General features: G+C 50.0%; 1 protein-coding gene across 4 annotated transcripts in view; it reads left to right on the forward strand.

Annotated features, from left to right (window-relative positions):
• The window catches only part of ACAP3 (ArfGAP with coiled-coil, ankyrin repeat and PH domains 3), a 167,750-nt gene that overhangs the window by 99,540 nt on the left and 40,979 nt on the right, over nucleotides 1–27,231 (forward strand). For all 4 annotated transcript variants that reach the window (XM_034753170.1, XM_034753171.1, XM_034753172.1 and 1 more), the window contains exons 6-10: nucleotides 5,215–5,398; nucleotides 9,892–9,936; nucleotides 10,893–10,988; nucleotides 11,753–11,827; nucleotides 15,944–15,955. In XM_034753170.1, the coding sequence (XP_034609061.1) occupies nucleotides 5,215–5,398; nucleotides 9,892–9,936; nucleotides 10,893–10,988; nucleotides 11,753–11,827; nucleotides 15,944–15,955 (412 nt within the window). The remainder of the gene's footprint in view (nucleotides 1–5,214; nucleotides 5,399–9,891; nucleotides 9,937–10,892; nucleotides 10,989–11,752; nucleotides 11,828–15,943; nucleotides 15,956–27,231) is intronic.

The following is a 27,231-nucleotide window of genomic DNA, read 5'->3' on the forward strand; positions in this document are numbered from 1 at the left end:
CAAGGGCTTCACTTCAGAATCCTGCAGCCTCATTAAATTCTAAGCTTCTCACTGGGCACCCGTATCCCCCCAAATCAAACCCCACCTCCCAGGACACCTTTGGTGTGTCTGAGGCAGTAAGCGGAGCCTGTAGACGTCTGTTGCACATAAACTTTGCAGGTAGGGGGGAAGGGCTCTTTCTGCCTGCGGAGGAAGCAGGCTTCTCGTGGGAGAGATCAGCCAGCCATGCAATCCTTGCACCAGTATCGTTGGAAATCTCGTGAGGACACTGGCACCGTCGAATCCAAGCCTGACTCCTAGCCCCAACCTGGGTAAGATTTGGAGTCAGCCATCCCCCGGCCCTTATAAAATGGAACATAAACCCTCCCCTCTCCCCCCCGATGCCACATGGCCACGTGTTCTTATTCGTCAATCTGAGGCCTGGCTGCCTCGTTCCTTTACACCTGTGCAAAGCGGGTGTAAAACACCCCGCGTGGGTGACAGAGGGTACGTTGTCGTTCGGCCACACAGCTGATGCGAAGTAGAGGAGAATCAAGGCTGGGAATGATCAGGATGTGGAGAGCCCGCATCTTAGCTCAGGTCTATCTCAACCTGCTCTTTCCCTTGGGTGGGGGAAACAGAATCTCTTCTGCCTGTGTAGGCTGTTTCCCTTCCCCCCGCCCCCCCCCGAGTGCCCGCGCAGCCCATGAGCAGGTACCAAGTGCAGCATGAGATCCCAAATCAGCTGAATATAGGTCAGCGAGGCAATGGCAGCCTTCAGCTAAGCGGGAGCTAGTTTCCATGGGAACGGGTAATTGAGTGCGAATCCATCAGCAGCTGTGGGTGGTTGGGTGTGGGGGACGACCCACAGTTGCCCCCCCTCCCAAGCACTCCCCCTCCCCCATCTCCGTCTAATCATTTCTCTGATGAGCTCAGATTTAATCTGCTTAAATCCTGGCAGCCGGAAGGGGGAATTTCACCTTCATTTTGGGGCTGTCACCGCATCAGCGTATTTGTGTTTTATTCTCCCTTTGTCACGCCCATCAGACCCTGTTTATCTGAAATTGGTTCTGTGGTTGGGATCATTTTAAAGAACCCCCCAGGACCACGTCGGCAGTGTCCTGGCTGTGAAAAGGAAGAGTTTTATACACAGCCTGCAGCTAGCCCTTCTCACCCCTTGACATTGCTGTGTGATTGCACTCGGGGCTGGCTTGACAGCCATGGAACCTCTGTTTATCCAGGGGTCAGGCTCAGCACGGACAGTGGCAGGGCGAGTCCTGCCCCACTCATGTGCCTCCATCTCCACATGGAGGGGCCAGCCCTTGGGACGAGAGGAGAGTTTTTTAGTACTGCTGGCCCTGCACTTGCGATCCCCCCCAAACCTGTCCCGTGACTCCTGGGTTCAGAAACACTAAACTAGGCAAATATTTAAATGAGTTCATGTCCCCCCAGGAAGACCTCTGCGTACCCCCAGGGGTGCACGTACCCCTGGTTGAGAGCCACCGACCTAGGGTATGTTTACATTGCAGCAGGGAGCGTGCCTCCCAAGCCAGGTAGCCGTGTGGACATTGTGACGTGGGCTAACCACCTGAGTATGCTCCGGCCCACCGCCCTGCAGCCGTACTCGGGTGGTGAGCCCACGCTGCAACGTCCACACTGCCAATTTTAGCACACTAGCTCAAGCGGCGCTGGAGCATGTCTGCGTCCATGGGCTGGAAGGCTCGCTCCAGCTGCGGTGCAGCCGTGTACCGAGAGGTGAAATGCTTTCAGTCCCGTCACCCAAACCTTAGCCTGTCTCATCTCCCCGCACGCCATGTCCCCTGGAGAGACCTTGCTAAGTTGGACTTAGCCTTAGTTTGTCAAAAGCCTTGTGATGTGCTAGGAAAGGGAATGACCTTCTGTGGCCCTCCACCATCCCCGACCTAATATTTTGGCTCTGCAGGCCAGAGATTTCACCCTTCTCTCCTCATCAATAGCCTCCCAGCGGGAGCGGAGTGGATCCAGCCTCGTGTGTGATCTGATGCTGGGAAGGAAGCAGTCAGGGGCTGCAAGAAGCCTCAGCTGAACAGAAATATTGTCCCAAAACAGGGCTGGCAAGAGAATCAGGGGTTTCTTGGAAGTAAATAAGAGGGCAAAACACCAGCCATCTGTGAGCTCGCCAGCTGAAAGACCATCTCCGGTTCCACTTCTCTGTAAAGGCTTGGGCCATCCCCACAGACCCCCTTACCTGCCTGGTGTGGTGCTGAGGGTGTGCCACCTCTTAATTCCCCCCAATTGGGGCAGCAATCAGTTCGCTTTAACAGCCTGGGTCAAGGAGACACCAACACACACTCACCAAAGAGCATGTCCCCTTTTAATAAGGTTTCAGGACAGGAGTGATGACAATAGATAGTTCATCAGGACCCTGGTTCAGAGCTCCCCAACTTAAACTCCAGCAAAGCACGTCGCTGGCTGGTTTTCTTCAGCCTGAGCAAGACACCCTGTCCATTGCAGCCTGCAGAGCTTCTGCTCCTCTCTCCTGCTCTGTTTCCTGTTCCTCTTTAAATAGCCCAGCCCTGGGGTGCGGTGGGGCAAGGCAAGGCCTCCTTGATTACCTACAGGCTCTAGGCTCTAGCGTGCCCCTCCTGTACACCCTCCCATGGACTCCTACCCCTTTCTAATGTGCACAGACGTTGAAGGGCCAGTAGCTCTTCAGAAGGCCGGCTATGGGTTGCCTGGCAGGTGACACCCTTGCTGCAAATTCGGAAAAATCACCTGATTTCCCCACTCCCGACTCAAAAAGCCCTGAGAAATGCTTCCTCTCCTGCCAGGCCCCGCTCCGTGCAATGCCAGCAGCCCGTCTCCGGCTGCCACAGTTCTCATGCCAAATGGGTCCAACTTCTCCACTCTCTGCCGGGCCACTTGGAAGTCTGTAGCTGGAACCGCAGAGTCCATGTGGCTTATTACGTGTTCAGGTGGGTGAGGGCAGGGTAAAGAGACAGCGGCCACTCTCCCCTCCCTCTCTCCTTTGCTAAGCATCCTGGGGAGGAGGGGGGGAAGCGGAAGCCACACCATTCATTTTTAGCATTGGCTCAGGAGGGAGCTTGTTGGCAGCCATATTAATAGCTGCGTAGAAAGCCTGACGCCAGCTGTTGGGCTGGTGAGATCCCGTGCCACTTGGCCACGCCAAGCCCACTGGCCAGAGCCCAGCAGGGGTAATAATAGAGGCCGAGGGGATATTTTTAACCTCAGGAAGGGATTGTTTTCATGGTGAAGTTTGTGGCACTTGAAATTCAACAGACGAGCATGCGCGCGCGTGTTTACGTGTCACAGAGCGAGAGGGGACGGGCGCAGGCCGTGTTTGTGCGTGGGTGTCACCGTGAGCCCTTCCAACGTGAGGGGCAGAGAAGCGTGAAGTTGAGGCCCTGTTGCTGTCCATCCTTGGAGTTCGAAGATGACCGTGTCCTCACTGATTGGTTTGGTTTCTGTGAACACGTGCGTGGCTGCTCAGGCCAGTTTGAGCTTTGAACAGTCTGTGGCGCTATGGGTTACTTGATTAACAGCGGACATGCTGCTGCTGCGAGATTTATGCTGCTGGCGCTTCTGCTCTGCCTCAGCAGTTCTCCTCTGCTCATAGACTGTAGCTCCAGTCTGGAGGAGACTTCCCTGTTTCCCCTGTATATGCAGTCAGTTTCTCCTGGTTTTTATGTCTGTCTTTCTTAAAGCAAGGGTGGGGGATGACTTTTCGAGAATTAGGAAAAGCTTATAAATGTTGTCGGGGTGGGGTGGGACTGCAGGGGTAAGGGTGGTCACTATGTAACTATTTTTATTTAATTGACTAGATTTCAAGCTGAAGGTGTTTTTAAGGCCCCTTGGTACTTTTGGCAGGAACCAGAATCCAAATGAGGGCAGTTTCTGCTGGTTATAGTATTTTCCTTCCCCTCCTGCCCTAAAGGCTTGTGTTGCTGAGCAGTGTGGAACAGGGGCCGTTTCCCATCTCAGAAGTGACTGTATTTCAGCGATGGGTAAAGTGATTCCTGTGTTTGCAGGGCATTGAAACACAAATGCATTTGTGTAAGCATCTAATGTGGTGTAATGATTGTAAACAAGCCAGCATTTCAACGTGAACTATGCTGGGTAATGCCATACCTGAGATGTGTCAGGACACGGAAGTACTTGAACACAAGGTAGTGAGCTTGCCCTGTGCCCAGCAGGAGGTAGAGTGGTCCAGTCCAAAGGGTACTGGACTGGCACAGAACTTAGAAAACTTGGGTGCGAATTACTGGCTCTGCCACTGATTTGCTGTGTGACCTTGGGTGAGTCACTTTGTTTCCTCTCCACCCTTTATGGATCCAATATCTCCCATCTGGCACACTAAACAAATAAATGTGCCGGTTACAAGAGTACAAAAAAGATGGAAAAAAATGAAACTTCTAAGTCTAACACTTCAAATCAACAAACCCAACTTGCAGGCAGGTCAGAAGAGACATGCCAATGGGCAAAGTGCACTTGGCTGGGCAGTGAATTTTAAACATGAGAACGGGCTGATTTGTGGTATTTTCATAGGCTCCAGTACAGTATGTTTGGTGACATATAATTTGACTGTTTCTTATAGTGCATGTTAGGAAACATCCCAGTCTCATTGCAAGGCAGCTGGAGAGCATCGTTAGGATTGTGCGGGTTGCTGGAGGACGCCTTGGGGACGCCTCTAACTGTTTTGAAGGGGCCACTTTAAAGTGCAGTTATTCTTTGCATCCAGAGGGAGATGTTTTGGGTCAGATTCTGATTCATCGTTTCATGGAGCTTTAAGGCCAGACGGGACCATGAGTGAGACCTCCTGTCTATCACTGGCCATTACATTTCATCCAGATACTCCTATATGAAGCGCAAAGACTTTAGTTAGTCCTCAACATTTCAGTCCTCAGGAGACTAAACTGTGTGCCACAGGCACAGAACAGGAGACCCCTTCAGTGCCAAAGAATGGATTAGAAGAGAGATGCCCAGATAATCCTAGCAGGCAAACCAGGCCCCATGCCACAGCGCCCCTCCCCCCACGTCCCTGCCAATCTGAGCTGGGGGGAAATTCCTTCCAGCCCCAGATTTGGCAGAGCTGAGTGGGGTCACTGAATACGGTATGAGGTCAGGGTCTGGCCATTAGAGAGATCATACGCCACCGGGATCCCTGCTGCGTTCCAATGCTGATTCCCTGGTGGTCCTGGCTGCCCTGTAATGGTGGTCGTCCCCTTTGGGTTCCAGTGACGTCCGGAAGTTCAAGGAGACGAAGAAACAGTTTGACAAGGTGCGCGAGGACATGGAGATCTCTCTGGTGAAGAACGCGCAGGCCCCGCGGCACAAGCCCCACGAGGTGGAGGAAGCGACAGGCACTTTGACCATCACCAGGAAGTGCTTCCGACACCTGGCCCTGGACTACGTGTTACAGGTGAGGTTCTGGCCTACCAGCTCCATCCAGTCGTCCTGTCATAGAAACAGGTGAGCCCAGGATAAATGCTGATTATCCATCAGCCGAGAGTAGAGGAGCCAGTGGGTGGGTGGAGGTGAGAAAGGAGGATCTGACATCTGGGTTTTAAATGGCATCTGACTGTGAAATTATCCAGCACTTAACCTGCTGCCTCACATGGCAGAGAATCCCTGGGAAGTTCTTAAAAGCCAATGGCGAGACCCGGTCAAAGGTGTTTGGAGCAGACCTGGAACAAAAGGCCATTTCTGTACTGAAGGTTTGCCCCAATTTCAGCCGTGGGGTAGCCAGGCTGCTGCAATCCCAAGGATAACCAGGAAAGCCACAATTTGCCCTAGATCCCAGATCTGCCCTGACCACCCCTTTACTTGGCATACCCCAGCCTGTCCATATCAAATGCCTACTTGACCCCTGCTTGAAGGTGGGTTAAGTTCCACTGGTGGGGTTGCTATCTCTCTAACTGACATCGACTGCTTGGCAAATTCCCAGGATAGACAACGCCTAAGGGAGAGCCGGTTTTTCTCAGAAGTCTCTGCCTCTCTGATCTGCAGATCTCTCCAGTAGGGCTTAGAAGATGGCATTGTGCAATCAGCCAAAGTAAGAAAGCCAGATAATGCCTCTGAGTGCTTTTCTCCCCCATGTTCTGATTGTGAGTCACAGCCCATTCCTCCTACAGAGAGTTTCCTTAAGGAAAACCTCTGGGCACATGTGTGCGTGTTTGCATATATCTTTGTGCATGCACACACATGTGTGTATACACATTGCTTGAAAAACCACACCCTAGCTGAAATGGTAAATGTCACAATCATTTCTCATAAAGAAAAATTCAACCAATTCCCTTGATTGAAGCTCCTTTTAGCATTACAGTCTCCTCAAAGAACATGGTTTTTGCCCCCATAATTACCCCTTGCCCTCCGCCAAAGCTTTTGTTGTATCATTTGCAGATTTTATTAGCTGACTTCAGGTTCCTCCTTCCAGGCAATGGGTTTAATAACTGAACAAATTCAGTGCAAATATTGATCCATGTGTCACTCCACTAGCCCTCGTTCCCTGCAGCACCAAATTGGGACCATCTGCCAGCACCTTCTGTCTTATCACGAGATAGTCTATGATGTCACATCCTACTGATTGCTGAGAATCAGCAGTGGGTGGAAAGGGGACGCTGTCCCTTTAATTTGTAAGTCATGGGTGCTTTGCTAACCTTGAGGGATTGTAGCTCTTTGGCGTCTGGGATTTAAAGATAAATTCAGCTGTGGTTGCTGGCAAGGTCACTAGGGAAAGAAGTTCCTGTGTTGTAGGCCAATATCCAATGCTGACAAAGGTAGAAAGCTCCACTAATGCCATAGGCCAATCCAGTGGGATTTCTCTGCTAGCCCTGCTGGGGGGGGATGATCGAAAGCCATGCACCCAAAAAGACACAGACAGAGGAACTGGGGCAGGATCTCTTTGCATGTCTTTAGGCTCAGAGATGTTAGAGATGGGAAAGGCTTGGTATTTTATTTATTTATATGGACACGCTAGGGGCCCTTGACACAATTTAAATCTGCATCCGAAGTGCAGCAGTTTTACAAATCTCTGTCCCCTTCACACAATTCCCCTTCCCTATTTCAAAGGTCTCGGAAACAAGAGGAGTCTTGCTCAGATGACATAAAGGGGTTGGCCTATAATGCAGACTCTGGCCAGCATTTTTTTGCTAATGTGCCTCTCACCTTGCCCAAGGATGCGATGAGCCTTGGGGAAAAGCAGATTCCAGCCTCTCAGCTCTCTGACTTAGCACAGCAGCCAAATATCTGTCAGTGAGATGATCAAGGAAAGTTGGAGTTAAATTAGTTAACTACTGTGCAAATCTGCCAAAGTCCCTCCCCCTCACGCACGCCCCCAAAATTGGATTGCATGAATCAGTTACTTGAAGTAACTGGACATTTTTTAACTGCCAGATTAATTTGTTTTTACCAGTATGCATTTGTGTGGCCTAGGCATGCCATCTAGTGGCTGGTTGTCTAGATAAGCCCAAACAATTAACAGAAGCCTCCACGGTGGGAGAAAGAGTTCTGGCAAAAAGACACCTTTTGGCCTCATGCAGATGCCAGGAAACTGTCCTAGCAAGGCCACGACTGGCATATCTTCCTCCTTACGGCCTGGTACTTCTGCCAACACCAGACCAGAGCTGCAAAGACACAGCGCTCATTTCCTGGACCGGCAGCCTTGGAAAAGCAGGAAGCCTGTCCCTCCCGCTTCCACCCAAAACTAATTTCCATTCATCACGACACAGACTTTGGTCACAGGCCTGAAATTTGCATGAAGGAACTTTGCTTTTATGAATATTTGCAACAACAACAAAAAAAGAGTCCAAAAGGGGCTCAGACCCAGAGAATTGCAATTTAGGACCAGATTCTCCCGTGTGATCCGGCACCTTTGCATTCCTCAGGCGGTGCATAGAGGCTGGATTCTGATTATAAATGGCCATGGAGTTCCCCTTGTGGAGTGGAACCCTCTATTTGGCTCCCATCCATCCGCTATCCCCATCCGGCTGTGGAAGGGAGGAGGGCGAAGGTTGTGGGGCAGGCTGGGGATGTTTCTGAGCTGAGTTCCTCTACATGATACTCACTGGTATAAAGCCCTCTGGATAGCTGTAGCAGAAGATGGGACATGGCTGAGGAAGAATCGGGAGGCAGGTTCTGCCAAACACAGACACACGCCATCCCCTGCGCCCAGCACAGCTCGGAAAATGAGGGAGAACAGAGCCCTCGGTCCCTGATCCAGGAAAGCGTTTGCTGTAACTTTCTCTCAACTCTAGTCTCAGCTACTCCAAGGGCAGCATCATTGGAGCTAATTGGTGCCACATTTATAAATGAGACACTAACACACCGGGACCTGTTTTGCAGCTGTCATGGTAACATATTGTTCGTGACACTGACAGCTGAAGCCCCATAGAAATCTTCTGCTACATTTGACAGGCTCTTTAGTGCTAATTACAGCACTTGTAAAGCTTCCCAGACTTGCTCATGGGATCCATGGAAAGGTATTATGTAACTGCAGGCTATTCATTTTTTATTTTTAAGGCATCACTCTCTCTTCTGCAGCTTCTGACTTTTCATTTCCCTTTAATGTTTTATAAATCTCAGAAGCCTTTTTCATCTCCTGACCTGTGGTCCATGACCTGAGCTGACAAGAATTTACTGGTCCTGAGCGCGTTTTTCACTGGTTCACCAACCAAACAGCTTTGCCACAGTCTCGCCCACCTGATTTTGGCATCCGTTATCTTGTGAACCACTAGTGCTCACTAATAGAGCTAGACACAGCTGCTAGGGTGGCTTTACCTTGCAGCCGGTTCACCAAGCATCCTCTACTATTCTGGTCCTTGTGCCTTTCCTGGGCAAAAGCTGCTTACTGCTTTAAAAGGTGCTGTGATTTTGCAATTCAATTAATTAGGGATTAAGATGAGAGCCTACCAAACGCTCTGTATTGGTGACATATGGCAGGTCTCCAGAAATAAAAGGACAGCACAGGGACCTGCTGCATCATGCCCTGTCTTTTATAACGGGGATTAAAGCTGGGATTTTCCTGGTCAGAGGAGCACGTAGCAGGCTGAGAGATGTTGGAATGTGCTTTCGAACCGCACGGCTCAGCACCTGCAGGAGGAGCACAAAAACCGAGGTGCTTTAGCACCAACGCTGCCTGTGTTTTGCAGAGGGGCATTACAACCGCTGCAGAATACATTTCAGAACAAGACCCTCCCAGCCTCACTAGATGGTGCTGTCGTGCTTCTCTGACCATGGAAATATGGTGCTCGTCTAAGGACTGAATGTGACTGAAGGCCCCTTCTTTCATCCTTCGAGGTGACCACACATCACAGGGGATCAGACTGGGGGCCGCGCAGGGGAAGTTTGCACAGCAGCTGCCTGTGCTCTGACGATAACTTTGCTTTCCAGGGCCGTCAGGCGGCTGGTGCCCTTCCTGAGCGCTAAAGTCACTGATCTGGTTTCCTGTGTAAATCACAATGTGTTATTTTAGGAACAAGGTCCCAGTGCCGGCACCATGGGTGCTGGTTACTTGGCCAGCTGAGCCAACACCTGCTGCACTGACACCACTCGATCTAGCTGCCAGGAGGAAGCAAAGCAGTGGCCCACCAGATTTTAAATGTGCATCGACATCACGGGCACCAAGTACTGAACAGTCTCCTGGGGCCAGCCTAGCTAGTCCGATGATCTGCAGTAACACAAAGGGGGCAGCATCTTCAAATGCCCCTATGTCCCTTAGGAGCCTACGTCTGAAAATTTTACCCAGGGACTTTAATTTGTACACACTGGCCCTTCCCCAGAAATCTCTACATCTCCGAGTGGGCCCGTCAGACGCCAACTGCCGCTGCCTGCTTAGAGTTGTTGCAATGGGTGCTGCTTGCTATGTCTAGCCCCTGGGCTGCCGCTGCTGAGTTTCTTGTCTTGATTCCCTTACAGATCAACGTCCTCCAAGCCAAGAAGAAGTTTGAAATATTGGACGCGGTAAGGGCGCCATTCGATTTTCCCTGCTGTCCCCAGACTTAGTACACTGCAGTGCTGCATGCTCCATTTCGCCCAGGCGGATACACCTCCACACACGTCCCCAGCACCGAGATGCAGGCAGGAAGGCCAGTGTGGGCTGCGGGGTTCTGGAACAATAGTGCACCACAAAGAAACAAACAATCCCTCGGCGCTCTGGAAGGGCGAGGGCTGTCAGAGAGGAGTGACAGTGACACGGTGGAAAAGACAGTCGCTATGTGGGGAGGGATGGGGGGGATACCTGCAAGCTTAGTAAGATTAGAGGCAGGAGGAATGGGGGGGGCACAGAGGAAGAGAGAGAGAAGGTGGGAAAAGAGGATGTGTTGATGTCTGCAGAGAGAGGTGATGTAGCTGAGCCTGAGAAGGAGATTTGCACGGTCTAGAAACGAAATGCTCTACCTAGGTACATATATGGCCACCATCCCCATAGCATGTGAGCACCTCGATGGTGCGTGTGGCCTCAGAGCACCCCTCAGAGGTAGAGCCGTATTCTTATTCCCATTTTACAGAGGCAGAGAGAAATCGAGTGACATGTCCAGGGTCAGACAAGGAGCCAGTGGCAGAGCCAGAAATAGAACCTAGCTCTCCCGAGTCCCAACCCAGGGCCTGGTCAGTCACAAGAGCATGTTGTTCTGTGAGGTGGGTCGCTCCTTCGCCATCAGCAGCATGGAGGAGAGCTCCCCCAGGCTAGCGCTGTCCGCGGTGTCACCCAACAGAAGGTATTGGAGTGACGCGGGGGATTCATTTGGCCCTGGCAGAGGGAGGGGGTCCGAGAGAGCTCTTTTAGAGAGGATTGTGTCTGCTCAGGCTGTTTTCTTAGGCCAGCACTGAGGCTGATATTCTACTGGGGTGTATGAGTCCCCTCCCCTCCCAATGGCTCCGCTCCTGTTCTGACCGTGTGCCTTGTTTCCCATCCCCAGATGCTGTCCTTCATGCACGCCCAGTACACGTTTTTCCAGCAGGGCTACAGCCTCCTTCATGAACTTGATCCCTACATGAAGAAACTGGCCACTGAGGTGAGGGGTTGGGATGAGGGGATGCTTGGTTCTGTTTGCCATTTCCCTGCGGTGATCCCTTTGCCATGAAAGCCTTGAGCATCAGGACGGGAATGTTCCAGAACCTGCCTTTGCCAGGAACATGGCCGGCATGGGGATTTGGGAACTCAGCCATAATTAGACAAGTTGGCTCTTCCTGGGCATCTCCTGCTCACTGGACCAAGCAAGAACTCCTACGGTCCATCTGGGGCTGGGCAGCCCTCCCAGACACAAGGCATCCAGGGTTGTTTGTTTTTTGTATTGCATCTTTCTTGCCGAAGTTTAGGGCCTGGGCGGGAGACATTCCCTCCAGATTCCTGACCAGATTCTAGCCCTGGTCTTATACTGAGCCCAGTGCATGCTGGGGAAGGGGTTGGGAGTTCACAGGGTGGTGGGCATGCCCAGGCCGTGCAGACAGGAGCGCGAAAGCTCATAGCGATGTGGCTCAGGATAGTCTCTGTGCTTTGGTCTAAGGAGCTCCCCGTAACCAGGGCGGTGACAAAGCATCACCCCAAATCCCAAGCTCTGGGAGGAGGTCCCAGCGGTGGAAAGCTAGCTGCCACACCAGCCCGCAGCGCCCACCCAAACGCAGCCTCACTGGACCCGGGGAAACTCGCATCCCTCTCCAGGACGTAGGCCATTGGCAAGACTGGCGTGAGCCCAGAGGCAGGAGAGATGGCTGGGGGCACAGTAATGGGAACCATCTTGCTGAATTTTCCCTCGGGTTTTCTCCTCCCTGTCTTCAGCTGGACCAGCTGGTGATCGACTCGGCCGTGGAGAAGAGGGAGATGGAGCACAAGCATGCACTGATACAGCAGAGGGTGAGTCCCAGGGGGCTGCGGGCTGGCATGAGAGGACATCCCTCTCCATTAGCCAGGAGAGCTGAGTGGTTAGCAGCACCTCAGCCTCCCAGCAAGGGGACTGCTGTGGGAGAAGCTAGCGGTGGGACTGTAATGGCCCTGCAGCTGGGTTACACGCCATGCGGCAGTGAAACCTTTCCGTGTCGGTTTGCCGGAGCTGGGTTTGGATGCAGCTGCAGGGGAGTCCCGTCTCAGCTAGCACTATTCTGGTTTACAGAATGGGAGTGCCGTCTAGTGTCTAGAGCCGGAGTGATCAGGAGTCAGGACTCCTGGGTTCTGGGCCCACTCTACCCCTGGGCAAATATTAAACCTCCTCAGACCTCAGTTTCCCCCCCTGTGTGATGCTTTTCTGCCTCCCTAGGTGGTTATGAGGCTTAATTGGTTAACGCCTGTGAAGCCCTTTGAGGTTCTCGCACATAGGGGGCTGTTCCCAGAGCATGTTACTGTCATGAGTCCATACATGAAAACAGTGTCATGTAAGGCCGGGACATTGCTCTGGGACACCAGGTTTGGTTTGGGAAGCAGTTAGAGCAGCCCAGCGGCTCTCCCATTCTCCCTCCCTCTTCTCGTCCATTCCCTCCCTTTTCCCTTCTCCCATCCCTGCCCTCACAAGCCGGACAAAGCGTCTGGCGAGCCCCAGCGTCTGCAGCTGCTATGGTGGCAGCACATCCCTCCCGAAACTTGTCTGTCTGCTCTCACATCTGTCCAGCCAGCTTCCCCTCCACCTTTCCCCAGGAGGCGGCAGCAGCACGCCTGACTGCCCAGCTCCACCAGATGGTCAGCGCCCCCTTTTAACTCAGCCAGCAGACGGATGGAGCCATTTGTTCCCTGGGGGCTGGGCTGGCTGAAGGGCCGTTTCTTCATTCACATGGAGATCACCCCCCCCCCACCCCAAGTTAGGTTAATGGGTTGTGAGGAGAAGTGGAGGGAGCTGGGAAATGCTCCTGTCTTCCCCACATCGCTCTTCCCTCCCACAGAATGAATTCCCAGCTACCAGGGTACAAGAGGCCCTGCCTGTTTTCTGATCAGAGAGCCCTGCAGCCCTCCCCGCAGGGGCAGAACAAAGCTATTTAAACTGAGCTCCAATAGATAGGTACAGGTGGTGGAGAGACCAAACTGCCTTTCGCTACATGATTAGATAGATAGATAGATAGATAATGTCTGGGGATGGGTAGGTGAGCAGACTGAGGGGTACATATGGGGATGGATGGATGTCCCTTCAGCATGGGCATTATTAGATATAAAGAAGGATCCTCTTTCTTCTTTAAGGAGTCACATTCTGCCCTTTCCTAGCACCCACTGTCTGAGGATCTCCAAGGGCTTCACAAACATTAATAAGTTACTCCTGACAAAGTCTCTCTGAGACATCAGTACTAGTCATCCAATTCTGAAGCTAGGAAACCTGAAATACAGAGAGGTGAAGTGACTTCCCCAAGGTCATGCACCGAGGGTGCGTCGACACGGCAAGCAGAAACCCGGAGCGAGTCTCAGAGCCCCGGTCTCCAGTCTTGGGCTTGCACTGTGTATACGTCTGGGCTCGGGCTGGCGCTATGTTAACATGAACTTGGTACATTTTAGTTCACACTAGCACCGTCTACGGGCAGGGAGGGGAGTTACAACGCAGCCCTTTGGTGTGCGCAGCAGGTCACACCCTGCAGTCTGAACTACAGGGCTGTTAGACAAGCCTTGAGTCTCAGCCCCCAAGAGTTTATCCAAGGAATTTTATCCCTTCCTTGTCAAATCACTTATTCGTAAATAAACTTTCCGGGTTCTATAGGTGGTCAAAGAATATCCATCAAATAAATTAGGCCTGATTTCTTTTTCACCATGATTTAGTCACAAACACTTTTTCCCTTGTCTGCAAGTTGTTTGCCCGTAACAAAGGAATTGTTAATAGTGTTTTCACTTGATTGTCTCCTGCCTGGTTTATAATCGCAATAATGACCATGGCCCATGGTACTCCTGAAGAGATGTCTACTTCCCAGGCTCTCAAGTCTCTTGATCCCTCTGGCTCTAAATACTAGACGGCACCAGCCAGTTACTAACCCCTGGAATATGCCCTGTGCCGTGACCATTATTACTTAAAGGCAGCCTCCTCTCCGATGAGTCCAAAGAATAGATTTTCCTTCTCCATCAAGAAGGCAGCTGTGGGGTGGGTAATTTCACCAGTGAAAGAAGAATCTTTTGGGGGAAATTTTGGTGCTCCAGTAGAACCTTGATTTTATGGCCACTAATCTTACGCATGACCAGTTATACGAACCATTTTTCCCAATGGAAAAGAAAAAAAATTTACATAACAAAAGCGATGTCGATGATGAGTAAGTTGACATCCCTTCATCTACTAAGAAGCCAAAGGAAAGAATTCCTGTGGCTGGATCAACGGCCCATGTCACGCAGTGAGGATCCCCTTAGATCTCTGTGGGAGCAGTGGTTCAGTACTGATGAAGAGGGAAGAGTGAATTACCAACACCACTTCCTGTGTTTTCCTTGGACATTTCCCTCGGATGATCCTTCTTTATCTTCTAAGCTACGCTAAGAGCACAGTCCTATGGGGCATGGCTTCAGAAACAATTATGCCACCTGTGTTACCTGTGTCAAAAGTACCTCAGTGTGGGGAACATGAGAAACAGGGCAGATATGGAATTTGGCCCATCCCCAGCTGGCAGGGCTACTGGCTCCTTGTAGAAACACCTTAGGATCTTTTTGTATGACAGAGCTGCAGTTTCCCATGGAATATTAACACTAAGAATCTTGCTGAGTTGCGGGAGGGAGGTCAGTGGAGTCTGCTTAAATCTCTCCTCCCTGTGGCCTAAGTAGGTTGCTTAGCTTGCATGTCCTGTGGATGTCTGAAAGGAAGTGCCCAGCTGAGACCCAGGCAAAGCCCAATATTGATTTTGTACTCATGGGCGAGGAAGTGGATTGACAGGCCGGGACGGGAGAGGGCAGTTTGGTCGTCTGACGGCGGCCGCTGGGGAGGAGGAGATGGATTCCAGCATTTCGCTGCCAAAGCAGAGTCCAGGCTCTGCATAGAGAGGCATGTTGCGTTTCTCACCGTCCCGGAGCAGGACTGACTGGAAAGGATTCACGTGCACCATGCACTTAAAAAGATGCGGAGCCCAAATCTGCTCCACTGGAGTCAATGCATTCGGCCAGTGAAGCCAGTATGTCACTACCCTGCCTTGGCATGACACCTAGTGACAAAGGTGTGCCACATTCTGCTTCCGTTGACACCAAATCCAGAGTTTCACAACTGGAGTCTTGGGGATAGGGGGCAAACCCTCTGCTGGTTAAATTGACATACCTCTATTTGCTTCAGGGGAGCTGTCCAGCAGCTGAGGGTGGGGCTCTGGGTGTTGCAGTTGAATGAGTTCTTGACTCTGGGCCCACAAACTGATTCAAAGCTAACCCCCAGAGCTGGCTAACGAACTCCCAGTGCAGTAATAGGGGAAGGGTGTAGGTCTGCATGATCAGGGATGAGATGCTAAACTGAGGTCTTCTTTGGCAGAAATTAAAGATCCCATTGCAATGCTTGTAAATGGTAAGGGATAACCCAGGTGTCCGGCCCCGACGTCCCCTCCTTTGCTGACACAGATTCTAACATGGCCTGTTGCAGAGTATATACCAGTTGCCGCACTGACAGCATCTAACTCGTCACTCTGTACAGCTGTGGAAGACCAAATAAAATGCTGTTCCCTTGTCCTATTGCTGGACATTCAGGAACAAGTTTAGAAAGCAGCCACAGTGCTGTCTTCTCAGTTTGAAAACCTAGAACTACACACACACATTCCCATGAGCCCGCAGTGTCAGATTTGCCATGCACATCTGGCATTGAGATGTTTGGCTAGCTGACTCTGGTATGAAGCTACTGCTTGCATGCAAAAATACAAGATTTGGAGGGGCACAGAAATTGCATGGATAATTCTGAGCCTGCCGATGGATCTGAAAAACATGGTTGCTAAGCCTTGCGAAGCTTCGCTGGGGATTGATTTTGCATTTGATCATTAGGGGAATGTTAAGTAATGTGCCTTTTTTCCTTCTTTTCTCTCTCATCACCCATCGCTGACGTGCCCTCTCCAGACTCTCCTGCAGGTGAGTACAGCCACAGTGCTGTGTGGTGTCTTTTGAGAGATTGGTTCTTCCCTTTTGTGAGCTAACTTTCTTCGAAGGAGTTGCACTTGACTACACTTGAACTCCAGTGAGCCCTGCTTTTAGATCTACACTGGCAATGGGATTAGATCCTGGCCGGATCCTTTAGTGCATTAGCCTGTCCTCTCTGGAGAACTAATTCCCAAACACAATTGCAAGTAAGTTTGGTGGTTTCATCCTAATCCCTAGTAGATTTTCCTTCACATAACAAAACTGCCATGCAATATCCTAGATGACTGGCAGTCTTGACTCAAGAGAGGCCCAGTTCTGGAACTGCCGGGGTTCCGTGGATTGGGACTGAAGTGTGTTGACAGAGCAGTGGAAGTAGAATAGCAAGAAATTCTGCAATTGAAGATGAATGGGCCAAATTTTTGAAAGTATCCATGTGCCTGAAGATGCAAGTAGGCACCTAGTCGGGTTTTCAATAGGTCCTTAGTGCCTAACTCCCACTGAAATCCTACATGCTTTTGAAAACCTCTCTAGGTGCCTGTCCCCATCTGCATCTGCAGGCACCTAAGTACTTTACAAAATTCTGGCAAAAGGTGCATGGGCAGAGCCATGAAAGGGCCCAGGACAGCAGAAGGGGAGTGCCGCAGGTCAGGAATAAGCTGCATTGGCAGAGCTGTGGGTCTGGAATAACAGGGGCTTTTATAACTGAGCAATGAGGTGCATTGCCAGAGCTGCAAGGCACCTTAGGACTGGAATGGTGGGTGGTGGGTCTGAGGACTGGGGTGGAGCTGCGTGGGCAACGCTTGCCCAGTGCATACCCATGCTCTTCTTGGGTCCAACCAACGCTCCTCTGTCCCTGGCTTCGGGGAGCATGGAATGTTAGGCGCACGGAATAAAGGAGCAAGTAGACGGGGCCATGCGCTGCTAACGCTGGCTTGGGTTGCTGGTTCTTAGCACCATGGACACTTCCTCCTGTGCATTTCACCTTGCCATGTGTTTCTGGGTGGCAAACCAGAGGCTAAGCAGGCGCTGGATTTGTCAGCGGAAGTGCAGCCATGGCTATATTTGTTATTCCCACCGAGCAGAACACTCTCAGGCGTGGAATTCAACAGATTGCTGAATCGACTGTGAACTGACAGAATGATAAACAGAGTCTTTCCCCCTTCTCCCTGCTCCACTGATCACTTAGCCACAGCTGCTGCACCGTAGCGCCACTGCAGAAACCTGTTTACTTTAGCTTTATTGACACGGGTCAGGAACTGTTCTGCAAACCGCCAGATGGGACAGCCTGGGAGACAGGAGCTAGTTAATCTGCTGTCTGTCTTCTTGGAGCTCAGCAGTTCTTCAATGCCTGCTCCCTTTCCCTTCAGCCAAGCAGTAAGGTACTTGGGGAGGATGTCTGATGGGCTCCTCTTTGGTTTGTTACCAATATGTTATAGGGGTTTAATTATGCACTGCCAGGGCGCAGCTCGGCTTGTTAGCCAGGAAGGACATGAAGGCACAAGCCCTACATCTCAATCAGATCCGCGTAAGCTAAGCCGTGGGAGCCCTACCTCTGCTGTACGGAGCTGAGAGTGAAAGTCCACTGCTGTGCGGAGGCTGCTCAGTCCTAGACGCTGCGTCTCCTGTTGCTCAGGCTTCACTCATGGCAGAGAGCGTGTCCTGCTGTCTGCAGTCGGAGGTGTCCAGTCCATTGACAGCCGCTCATTCTATCTCCTGGGTGTAGACACATGAGCTGTTGAGGCTTTTCTATTCTGATCCATTTAGGTCCTTCCCCGCAGGAGATGACAACAGTGAGGCCATGGAATTAGGACCCTTTTCTGATGAGATTAGGTAAATGGCTTCAAAGCGAGATAATCTCCAATTGAACTGCTGAATAGCAAAGCAAAGGCAAAATCCTGAGAGAGGGAGAGAGTCTGAGAACTCGATTTAATCCACTGTGCGGTTTCCAACTTGGGTAGGCTTTCACTGGGACGCTTGTTGGCTGATGGCCTATGAGAGCTTGTCATTCTCTCTAGGCCGATAGCTAAGAACCCCAGAAGCTACACCCCACCAGGAGTCCTTTAGCACCAGCAGAAGATAGGACAACAGGTAACACAAACCACTAGGAGAAAAACCAGGTCATGCACCGATAAAATGTAGAAGCATCCAAATTAGAACCCTCAGATCCAGGCACTCAGCTGAGCCCTTTGCTCTAATGGGCTGAACCAAAACCCCAGATCCAAACATGTCCCGACTCCCAGGAAAGTTGGGGACTGGATTTAAAATGTGCAGCTCCAGCTTCTGTCTCATTTCAACCTGAAACCAGGCAAAGCCCAGATTTGGGGGGGTTGCTGAAACCTGACTCTGAAATTAGACCTGCAAAGGTGTGAAACTCCCACCCAAATCCACACCAGAGAGATGGATTTGCTTGGGTGAAATATGTTTAATTCCATGTTGTTGTGTGATGAAATCCAGCTGTGCCTGCCTTTTAATTGTGATTGGTCCAATCTACAACTCCAGATCCTGAACTCCCCCAGTTGTTAGGAGGTTTCAAAATTCCAGTCTGGATCCAGATGCCAATTTTGCTTTCTTTATAAAGAGCCAGACTGATTCTCAGCAGCACTCCTGAAGGCTGGGGTGTTGGAATGCCAGGCCTGAGGATTATAACCTTAGTCCAGCCCTGCTTTATTTTTCTTTTTAAAAAACGCGACATGAGAAAAACACTCCAGGGATATTCGTCCTATCTGGGCCACTCCTCAGAATCGCTGACAATCCACTTAGCATCCCATGCGCTGTGGCGAAATAAGAGGCGAGATGCAAGAGCCATGGATAAATAGCTCAGTGGTTTGAGCATTGGTCTGCTAAACCCAGGGTTGTGAGTTCAATCCTTGAGGGGGCCATTTTGGGAACTGGGGTAAAAATCTGTCTGGGGATTGGTCCTGCTTTGAGCAGAGGGTTGGACTAGATGACCTCCTGAGGTCCCTTCCACTCCTGATATTCTATGATTCTATGAAAACAGACGTTCAGGAGCTAAGTGAAGAAACACAGGAGGCAGAGAGAAAGCAGCTGTCCTGGGCACAGAATTCATTGATAAGTTCACATGTATCTAGGCTCTCATGCAGATCAACGTTCCTCTGCAGGGAAAAATTGAGCAGTGCTTTCAAGGCACTTTCTTTTTTTAATGCTCTCTCAGGGGAATGTCATGCCTCATGAAATGAAAGTGTAGCCGAATTGGAAGGCTACTGACAAGCGTTTCCTGTGTGTGCAGATGCTCTCTTAGCCTGATTGCCCTGCGGGGAGGGAAAGAAATCCATTTGTGAGCCTCCTGGCCCCTGGAGGGATTAAAGGGGAGTGATGACTTCATCGGAGAGAGCAGGGAAAGGTCTCTCTAATGCAATGCATTTAAAACCAGCCATTTCACACAAAGCTGCTCTATGAACCAGACTGGCCGGGAAGAGCTGAGGAATGACTCGGGATCAGACGCGGAGAAAGCAAAGGAGGCACTATACCAGACGGGGATCCTTATGAACAGAGCGCCCCATGGCCTTGGCTCCCCATGTATATGACCAATGGCCTTGTGAACGTTAGACAGCCATAGTCGAGTGCAGGGCGGGAAGCATTTCGCTTTCAGCTGCAGTAAGGTCAAATCAAAGCCCTGGATCCAGTGACCCCCAGACCATTGCTTGTTAGAGCCAGACAGGAATTTTGTTTTCAAAGTCAGCAGTGCCTGGAGAGCGTGTGCCCTGGCTGGCTAAAGGAGCCAGTGTCTCTCTGGAGGCAGCAGGGAGGTTGCAGATAAGCAGGTTGAATTGGCTTTGTGGGGGGGTGGGGAATAGGGGATGTCCAGATGACAGGGTCGGGTGAGATTAGCCTGCTCCATATTATGTGCTCTGTGATCTCTGTGGAGTAGAGCAGGAAACAGCATGGTCCAGCAAATAGAGCGTGGGACCAGGACTTCAAGAGAAAGGGGTTTGACTCCCAGTTCTGCCGCTCATTGCTGTATCTTGGGCAAATCACTTGGCCAGATCGGTGCCTCAGTTTCTCTGTCTGTGAAATGGAGACGATGATACCCACGTTTGTAGAGAGCTCTGATATCGCTGGATGAAAACTGGTATCATTAGAGGCGATTGTTACTTCTTTGTGTCTCAGCATATCCTACTGGACACTGCATTTGCGGGTTAGGCATGGAATCAAGGGGAAATACGATCGCATACATAACAGCCTCTGATACTGCAGCAATGCCACTGGACCATAGTCATTGTAAGATAAAGATTTCACCCCACTTCATCCCCACTCTCCTGCTGAGTTACAGGGACCCACAACTGCCTTTTCCCTGGGAGAAGATAGGCAGGAATATATTTTGCCCCATCACAGTGTCTCCCCAAACAACATGGCACTGACTCCAATTTGAAATAATGCTTTGTGGGTCCTGCCCTGATGATGACTCTTATGATGGTGTCTTGCTAATTGAATTACCCCTTGTCAGGTTTGCGAGGGGTGGAACGCAGACAGGTCCTTCGGAACCCGTTAGCTAGGAGAAGCTGCGATTTGGATTGAGGGTTGGTTGGTTGCTTGTTTTTGTTTTTTAAATAAAGCAGAAAAAATTCTGCAAGGGAGAAAAACTTGAAGTGTAGCTGGATTATTTTCCTTCACACTGTTATTCAAGTGTCCTTTTCTCATCCCTCCCTCGGCCCCTGCTGTCTTAGGGGCATCTGTCACCTTTTGTGCGTATTCCCAGTGCAGCAATCATTTCAAGCTACCTTTGTTATCTTAACCACTGCCCCCTTTGTCCTCCTTGCCCGCTAGCCCTACAACTCGGAGGAGTTCCATTTGCTGTTTCACACTCTACATGAAAACAAGTAGTGTTTAAACAGAGGGCACGCCAATAAAATTGGAGCGGGGTGGGGGGGGGGGCTGAATTGTTATGGTTTGAAGCAAACCTTTCTAAACTCTCCTGCCAGCTGGGAAAAGCGAGAGGACACGATTTTAACATGAAGCTGCTGGATCAATCTGCATTTACTGTGTGCACAGCCATGTACGTGTGGGGGAAAGTTACGCAGTATTTAAAAGGGGACTGCAGAGACACATTGTGTTCCTGCTATGGCATGGCTGCTCTGGAGATGTGAGTTCAAATTTGTCTTAAGCCACAAGTGAAATGAGTTTGTGGGTTTCCTGCTAGCCCCAACAACGCAGAATGGGCACACACACTGGCTGACATTTGAAAGGTGCAGAAAGGGACAGTTAGGGGAGAAAAATAAAGGGATGCCTCTTGAAACGCCATTGAAATGCATGGGCCTGTGACAGCTTTCTGGAGGACAGAGGAGAAAAGGGGTAACATTTAAGCTAATAATCAGGGACTGCCCCTGCTAAATAGGAAAGCTTGGCACACTGGCCCTTGCTTTGACGTGATGAGCAGTCTATACGCAGGAGAGGCCTAGGGTGAGCTGATTGAGGGGAGGCTGCAAGTCATATCTGGCCACAGCTGGAGTTAAATAAATAATAATAATAATGATTAAGTAATACCTGGCCCTTCTCTAGTGCCCTCCAGGGGATCTCAAACCACCCTGCAGCCTTGCCACCCCCCTGTGTAGCAGGGAAGAGTTATTGCCATCTCCAATTTACCGCCGGGGAAACTGAGGCACAGATTGACCTGCCTGAAGTACAGTGAGTCTGAGGCTGAGTGATGAATAGATCCCAGGACTCTTGACTCGTTATGTGCTTTAACTGGGAGTTCATCCTCTCTCCCACTTCCTGGCCTTACCGAGCCCTTCCATTGTACCCAAATTTACCAGCCAATTGAAGAAAAGGAGTTGTTCCTTTGGAGCCCATTGATTCTTCTCCAGGCCTGGCGCACGGCTTTGTGCACGTGTGTGGGAAGAGAGCGGTGAGTGTTAGGGCAGCGCCGTCTGCCTGATTTAGTAGCAACGGTAACTAATAAACCAGTCGGCCATATGGCTCTTAAATCACGCCGACACGCAGCAGCCCCAACGGAGCATGTGTGGCTTTGTCAGCCAATGGGGGGCTCCGTTTTCCTTAGGCGGGGGTCCCAGGGATGAGACGGTCTCAATAGGAAGTAGCTCCTGCCAAAAGCATGCCAATCCCTTGAAGATCCACTCGGCTGAGGTCAAGGGGCTTCAGCGGAGCATCCTCCTGTCAACTTTGCTCTGGCTTTGCTCGCTGCCCCCACGCCCCTCTGTCCTATGGTGACAGCTGTATGATAATTAGCCCTTGATCTAAGCTGATTGATGGTGAATGGGAGGCAGGAGGAGAGGGCAGGCAGGTGGTCCCTAGAGCCTGGCACGCTTCCTTCGCACAGCGTCCCTGCTTTGACAGGAGCAAACGGCGGTGATCGCAGCTACCCAAAAAGGAGTGGGAGGAGTGAGGAGGAGTAGGGGGGGAAAGATCTTGCCTTCCCTCCCATCCCACGGTGCCTCGCAGAGATGCTGCTCTAGAGAGCAATTGAGAGGAGAGGCGTGCACAGAAGCTCCCTGCTCGCTTGACTAGATCAGCAGAACTCCTTCCCGCAACGGGCAGCATGAAGATTTTCGGCAGACTTGAGTACCTTCTGGTAAGGAGCTTTTCTTATGGGGGTGCTTGGCTGGGGTAGGAAGTTTAGGGGGCATGCTCCATTTGGGTGCAGGAGAACTTAGAGGGTCATGCAGGACCAGGTCTCCCTCCTTGCTGATGTGACGGACAAGTTCGTTCTGGTTTATTATTTGATAGGGCGGATTTGTTGAGTTCTGTTGCTGTGACATAAAAGCGGAGAACGGTCCCTGAGCATCTTCTCCCTGGCAAGTCGAGAGCAGGGCCATCAGTTATCGTAAGACAATGAGAGAAACAAAAGGGCTGTAAATAGGATTCTTCCGGATCTAGCCATCAAATGTGTGTTTGTGCACAATGTATGGGAATGTGTGTGTAGGGGTTCCCCCTTAGAACCTGTGTGTGCACATGGAGTCACAGTGTATACACAATATACACACAGAGATGTGTAAGTCATCATGTGTAGAAAGTGCTTTAATATTCACATGCACTAGTAGAGTATGTACTTATATTCTTCTGTTCATATATAAAATGTGAGTGCATTTATATGCAAACTATATGTATCTGAACAGTCCATATGCATATATCCACACACACATGATAGCTAGATAGATAGATAGATAGACACACGCGCGCACACACACACACACACACACACACACACACACACACACACAAAGTACATAGACAAACTGGTCTCATGTAGTATTTATTTTAATACGGTATATATTATATACATACGTTTTTGTGTGTGCATTACAGTCTATATAATTGTTAAATAGTGATGATTGATATAAGAGAATAACTGAATGCTTTGCTAATTGAGAAAGCAATTTTGCATAAAACCATTTTGTCCCTTCTGAGGCAATCCATGCGCAGACTGTACATATACCTGCATGCATTTTCTATTATTCTAATTGCTATTCATCAGAAATAGCATAAGCAAAGGGATTTGCTAATAAACAGGATGTATACGAAACCATAGCAGTATATTGCCGGCTGTGCAATACAAAGCAGGAAAGCATATTGGTTATTAGAATTGATCTGAGAAGGGCCATACGTAGCAGATTGGATACCATGGCCTTAGTGGGGAATGTAGTTGCAGCAGAGTGCAGTACTTTAATGAAGATTCCAGCCTACACATCTCCACTCTGGCATGTGTCGCCCCTTTCAGGACAGTGCTAGACCTATGTTAAGGGGATAGACACAAGAGTCCCCAACTGCACAGGGCACGGAGTTTCCAAAGGCTAGTGGGCAGGGCTCTGTCCTTTGAAGAAAACCTTCCAATGGTCCTGGGGACTGGGGCGCGTCTCCACTTTTCCTGTTACAGCTGTTCACTTTATCGGGAAGTTTATTTAATTTGATCAGTCTCCTTCCCTGCATGCATGGCTGGCTCTGCATAAGAAATCGCCGTGTCTGTCTCGTGGAGATAGACAAGCGGCTTCTTAAAGGGCCAGTCCTCGAAAGAACCTTTGAGATTTTTTTTCCAGTGCCCCTTTGTACGAGATAGTGTCTGTGTTGGTTTTTTCCTCCTTTCCATTCGCCCGTTTGAAAGTATCCATGTCTAGGCCTTTTTCACATCCCTCTCTTGGAATTTGTTACCTCATTGTCGTGGCTTCAGTGGCATTCAATGCGTTCCCATGGAAACCATTGTGATGTCATTTCTAAAAGGCTCTCCGTTCCCAGGCAGCCTTGGGTGTAAATTCAAAGCCATGGGGCAGGAAGAAGGGGCACAAAGGGGTAGGATCGATGTGATTTATTGAAACTGCATGAAAGAAAAGAGAACAGATGATGGAGGGATTGCCGGACTTTTGGCAGATCTTATTTCTTGTTTCAGAGGGTGGCTCGTTTATTTTAACATTGTGTGTGCCAACGCGTCACCGCTGTGGCTAGCTCACTGTTGCGTGGACAGTTGTAGCCAGATGCCATTCAGAACACAATCCCAGCATGCATTTGTCATTTCATAATGGTGGTAGGCACCCATTCTCCAGTGATGAATATGGTCTAAAACACACGGATGGCTAGATTAATAATAGCAGCGAGCTCTTAATCCGTAGATCTCAAAGCATTTACAAAGGAGCTCAGAATCATTATTCTCCTTTCACATAGGGAGAAACTGAGGCACAAAGCGGCAAAGCGATTTGCCTAAGGTCCCCCAGCTGGCCTATGGCAGAGCCAGGACGAGAGTCCAGCTGTCCTGAGCCCTAGGCCAGTGTTCGCGCCACAAGGCCCCGAGATAGATTGATAGAGCTAAACGGAACTAAAACCGAAACCAGCCTTACCCTGCGCTCTTACACTGCAGTGATGCTAAGGGTCTGGCAAAAGGCAGTTTATTCAAATCGAGGCCGAGTCTCCGACCATAACGTGCAGCTACGTGTAAGAGATGACACAACAGCAGGAGCCTGAGCGAGAGCGGGAGCCCCTTGTCTTGTTCCCTCAAGCCTTGACGAGTGGGAGTGGACCCAGGACAGTTACTTGGCTTACAAGGCAGAAGGGTGATTTTTTTTCTCACGCCACCTGCGGTTGGAGAGTCCAGCTGGGTTCACGGCATCCTTTCTAATAAAGGGTCAGCCGCAGGGACTTGACTGAGGCTCGGCTGATGATGGGGATGTGTGTGGGGCAGGCACAGAATTGTGCTCGGGCTCCCTGGGCTCTATGGACCGCTCTGCAGGGCTAACAGGATTAAGAGCTTCCTTGAGTCCGTGAAGTGAGCAGATGTCAGCCAGACACATGCAGAAAGGGGGCAGGTATGTCGGGTGAGACAGTACTGTTTTCGCACATTCGCTGTATCTATCAGTGGCCGCACCCTGATGTTATTTGAACATAGGTTGTAGCACTATTTCTTCAGATGCTTGGAAGAGCTTCCAATGCCAGCGACTATAATGAATCAAGAATCAGAGAGCAGGGGTCTGGGAATGACATTTCGCCAGATGGCTGGTATTCCAGCAGCTCCCCCTCCAGAACACCCTTCTTTGCTCCCTCTCTTTTCAGTGGCCAACATGCCAGGGGAGGACACATCTTTATGTGGGCTGGGAATGTGGAGATACGTGCACAGGAATCAGTTTTGTAAGCCACAGCATCCTGGCTGATTTTAACTGTAGGGTTTTTAATTTTAATTAACTATGCTGTGATTAGTATTTATTAAGAAAGGAGTGCGGAGCAGAGACCTGGCCCTGTAGATTTACACAGGGCTTAGACACTGCGGCATTGCCCAGGCCACGCTTCGCAGTCTGGAACCAGAAGAGTTAAATCTCTCCTTAAGACAAAGGGTAATGCTGCCTCTGTGCATCTCTCTGAATGGACCTGAGCATCTAATCTCCTCAGGCCCATAGCAGTCAATCCTCTAGGATGCAAGCTGTGAATGGCAGGGACATGAAACTGACTTGAATCCTGACTTATTTGCTGTTCCGCCTCAAGCCATCTCCATACATTTCTTATTTGGTCTCAGTGGGAAAGGGGAAACAAATCTCATTTTTCGGTGCAGGGAGGGGGAATGCTGGATTTTTCCCTTAGCTCCCCTTTCTCTGATTTCATTTGTTTTTAGATACTGCAGTATTCTGTAGTAACAGCCCCAACCACCTCCCTCTAGTCCACTGTGATTGAACAAAATGCATTCCCCCTCTAAGTATCTGCATGGGTACGTTCCCAAGGATAAGACACACACGGGATCTTCCTATACTTGGACCTACTTCACAAATCCAGCTTAGAGCTCTAGGGCCCACATTTTGCTCTCTGTTACCCGAGCATAATTCTTTTGACGTCAAAGGAGTTACTTGGGAATTACACCGGAGTAACTGAGACCACAGTTTGGTCCAGGGACTTTTTCTGACCCCTCACCCCGCCCCCCCCCCAAAAGGTGGTGGATTAGAAAAGAGAAAGTATTGTTCAAATAATGCACCCAAATATCATTTTTTTCCAGCTGTGTGCTTTTTAGAGGAGCCAGCTTCCAACACCAATCAAGGTGGATCTCAATTTCCTATTAGTAATATATGTAGGTTGGGTGTGTATATAGTAATAGTATTTATTTGTACTGTGGTAGCACCTAGGAACCCCCTACCATGGACCAGAACCCCATTGTGCTAGGCACTATCTATCTCTCTATCTGCACACGCTCTCTCTTTTTAAAGATGAGATTGGCCAAATAGAGGTTTTTGAAAGGCCAGGAAGTTCTCCAGGTGCTGTCGCCCTTGTTTTTGAAGTCTCAATACAGTTCACTTGTCACCTGATTTTTTTCCAGACAATCCTGTGAAATTATAACGGGGAGAAGGGGAATCACATGAACCATGTTTAGCCAATCAAAATTGGGAAAAGTGTAATAAAATACAAACATGCAGGGCTGCATTCACTCCATTGATGTCACTCCCTTGATTTTTAGTGGATGCATATGGCCCATCTGTCCTTCTTGCATTTGTCAGCAAAATTCTCTCCTTGCTGTAATAAACGTGTTTTTGTTTTGGGACAGCTGAAGAAGCCTGATTAACATATTTAGATCCCAAATTATACCTCTTCCCTAAAGTCGGGTACAACACAGTTGTCAAAGTTAAAGCGTATTTATTAGTAGTTTCCACTCTGTGGAACCTGAGAGCCCCCGATCCCCCTTTAACTAAAACAGGAAATACCTGTGGTAGGTGTATGGTATCAGTTGGCAAATGTTGACTTTGAATGTTGACCACTGGAAATCTCATGCCCTAGCCTTGTCATGCATTTTTGAAAGAAGACATTGTTTGGTGGATCACCGTGTTTACACT

Source organism: Trachemys scripta, chromosome 19 (genome assembly GCF_013100865.1).
Source record: "Trachemys scripta elegans isolate TJP31775 chromosome 19, CAS_Tse_1.0, whole genome shotgun sequence".
Taxonomy (NCBI): Eukaryota; Metazoa; Chordata; order Testudines; family Emydidae; genus Trachemys; species Trachemys scripta.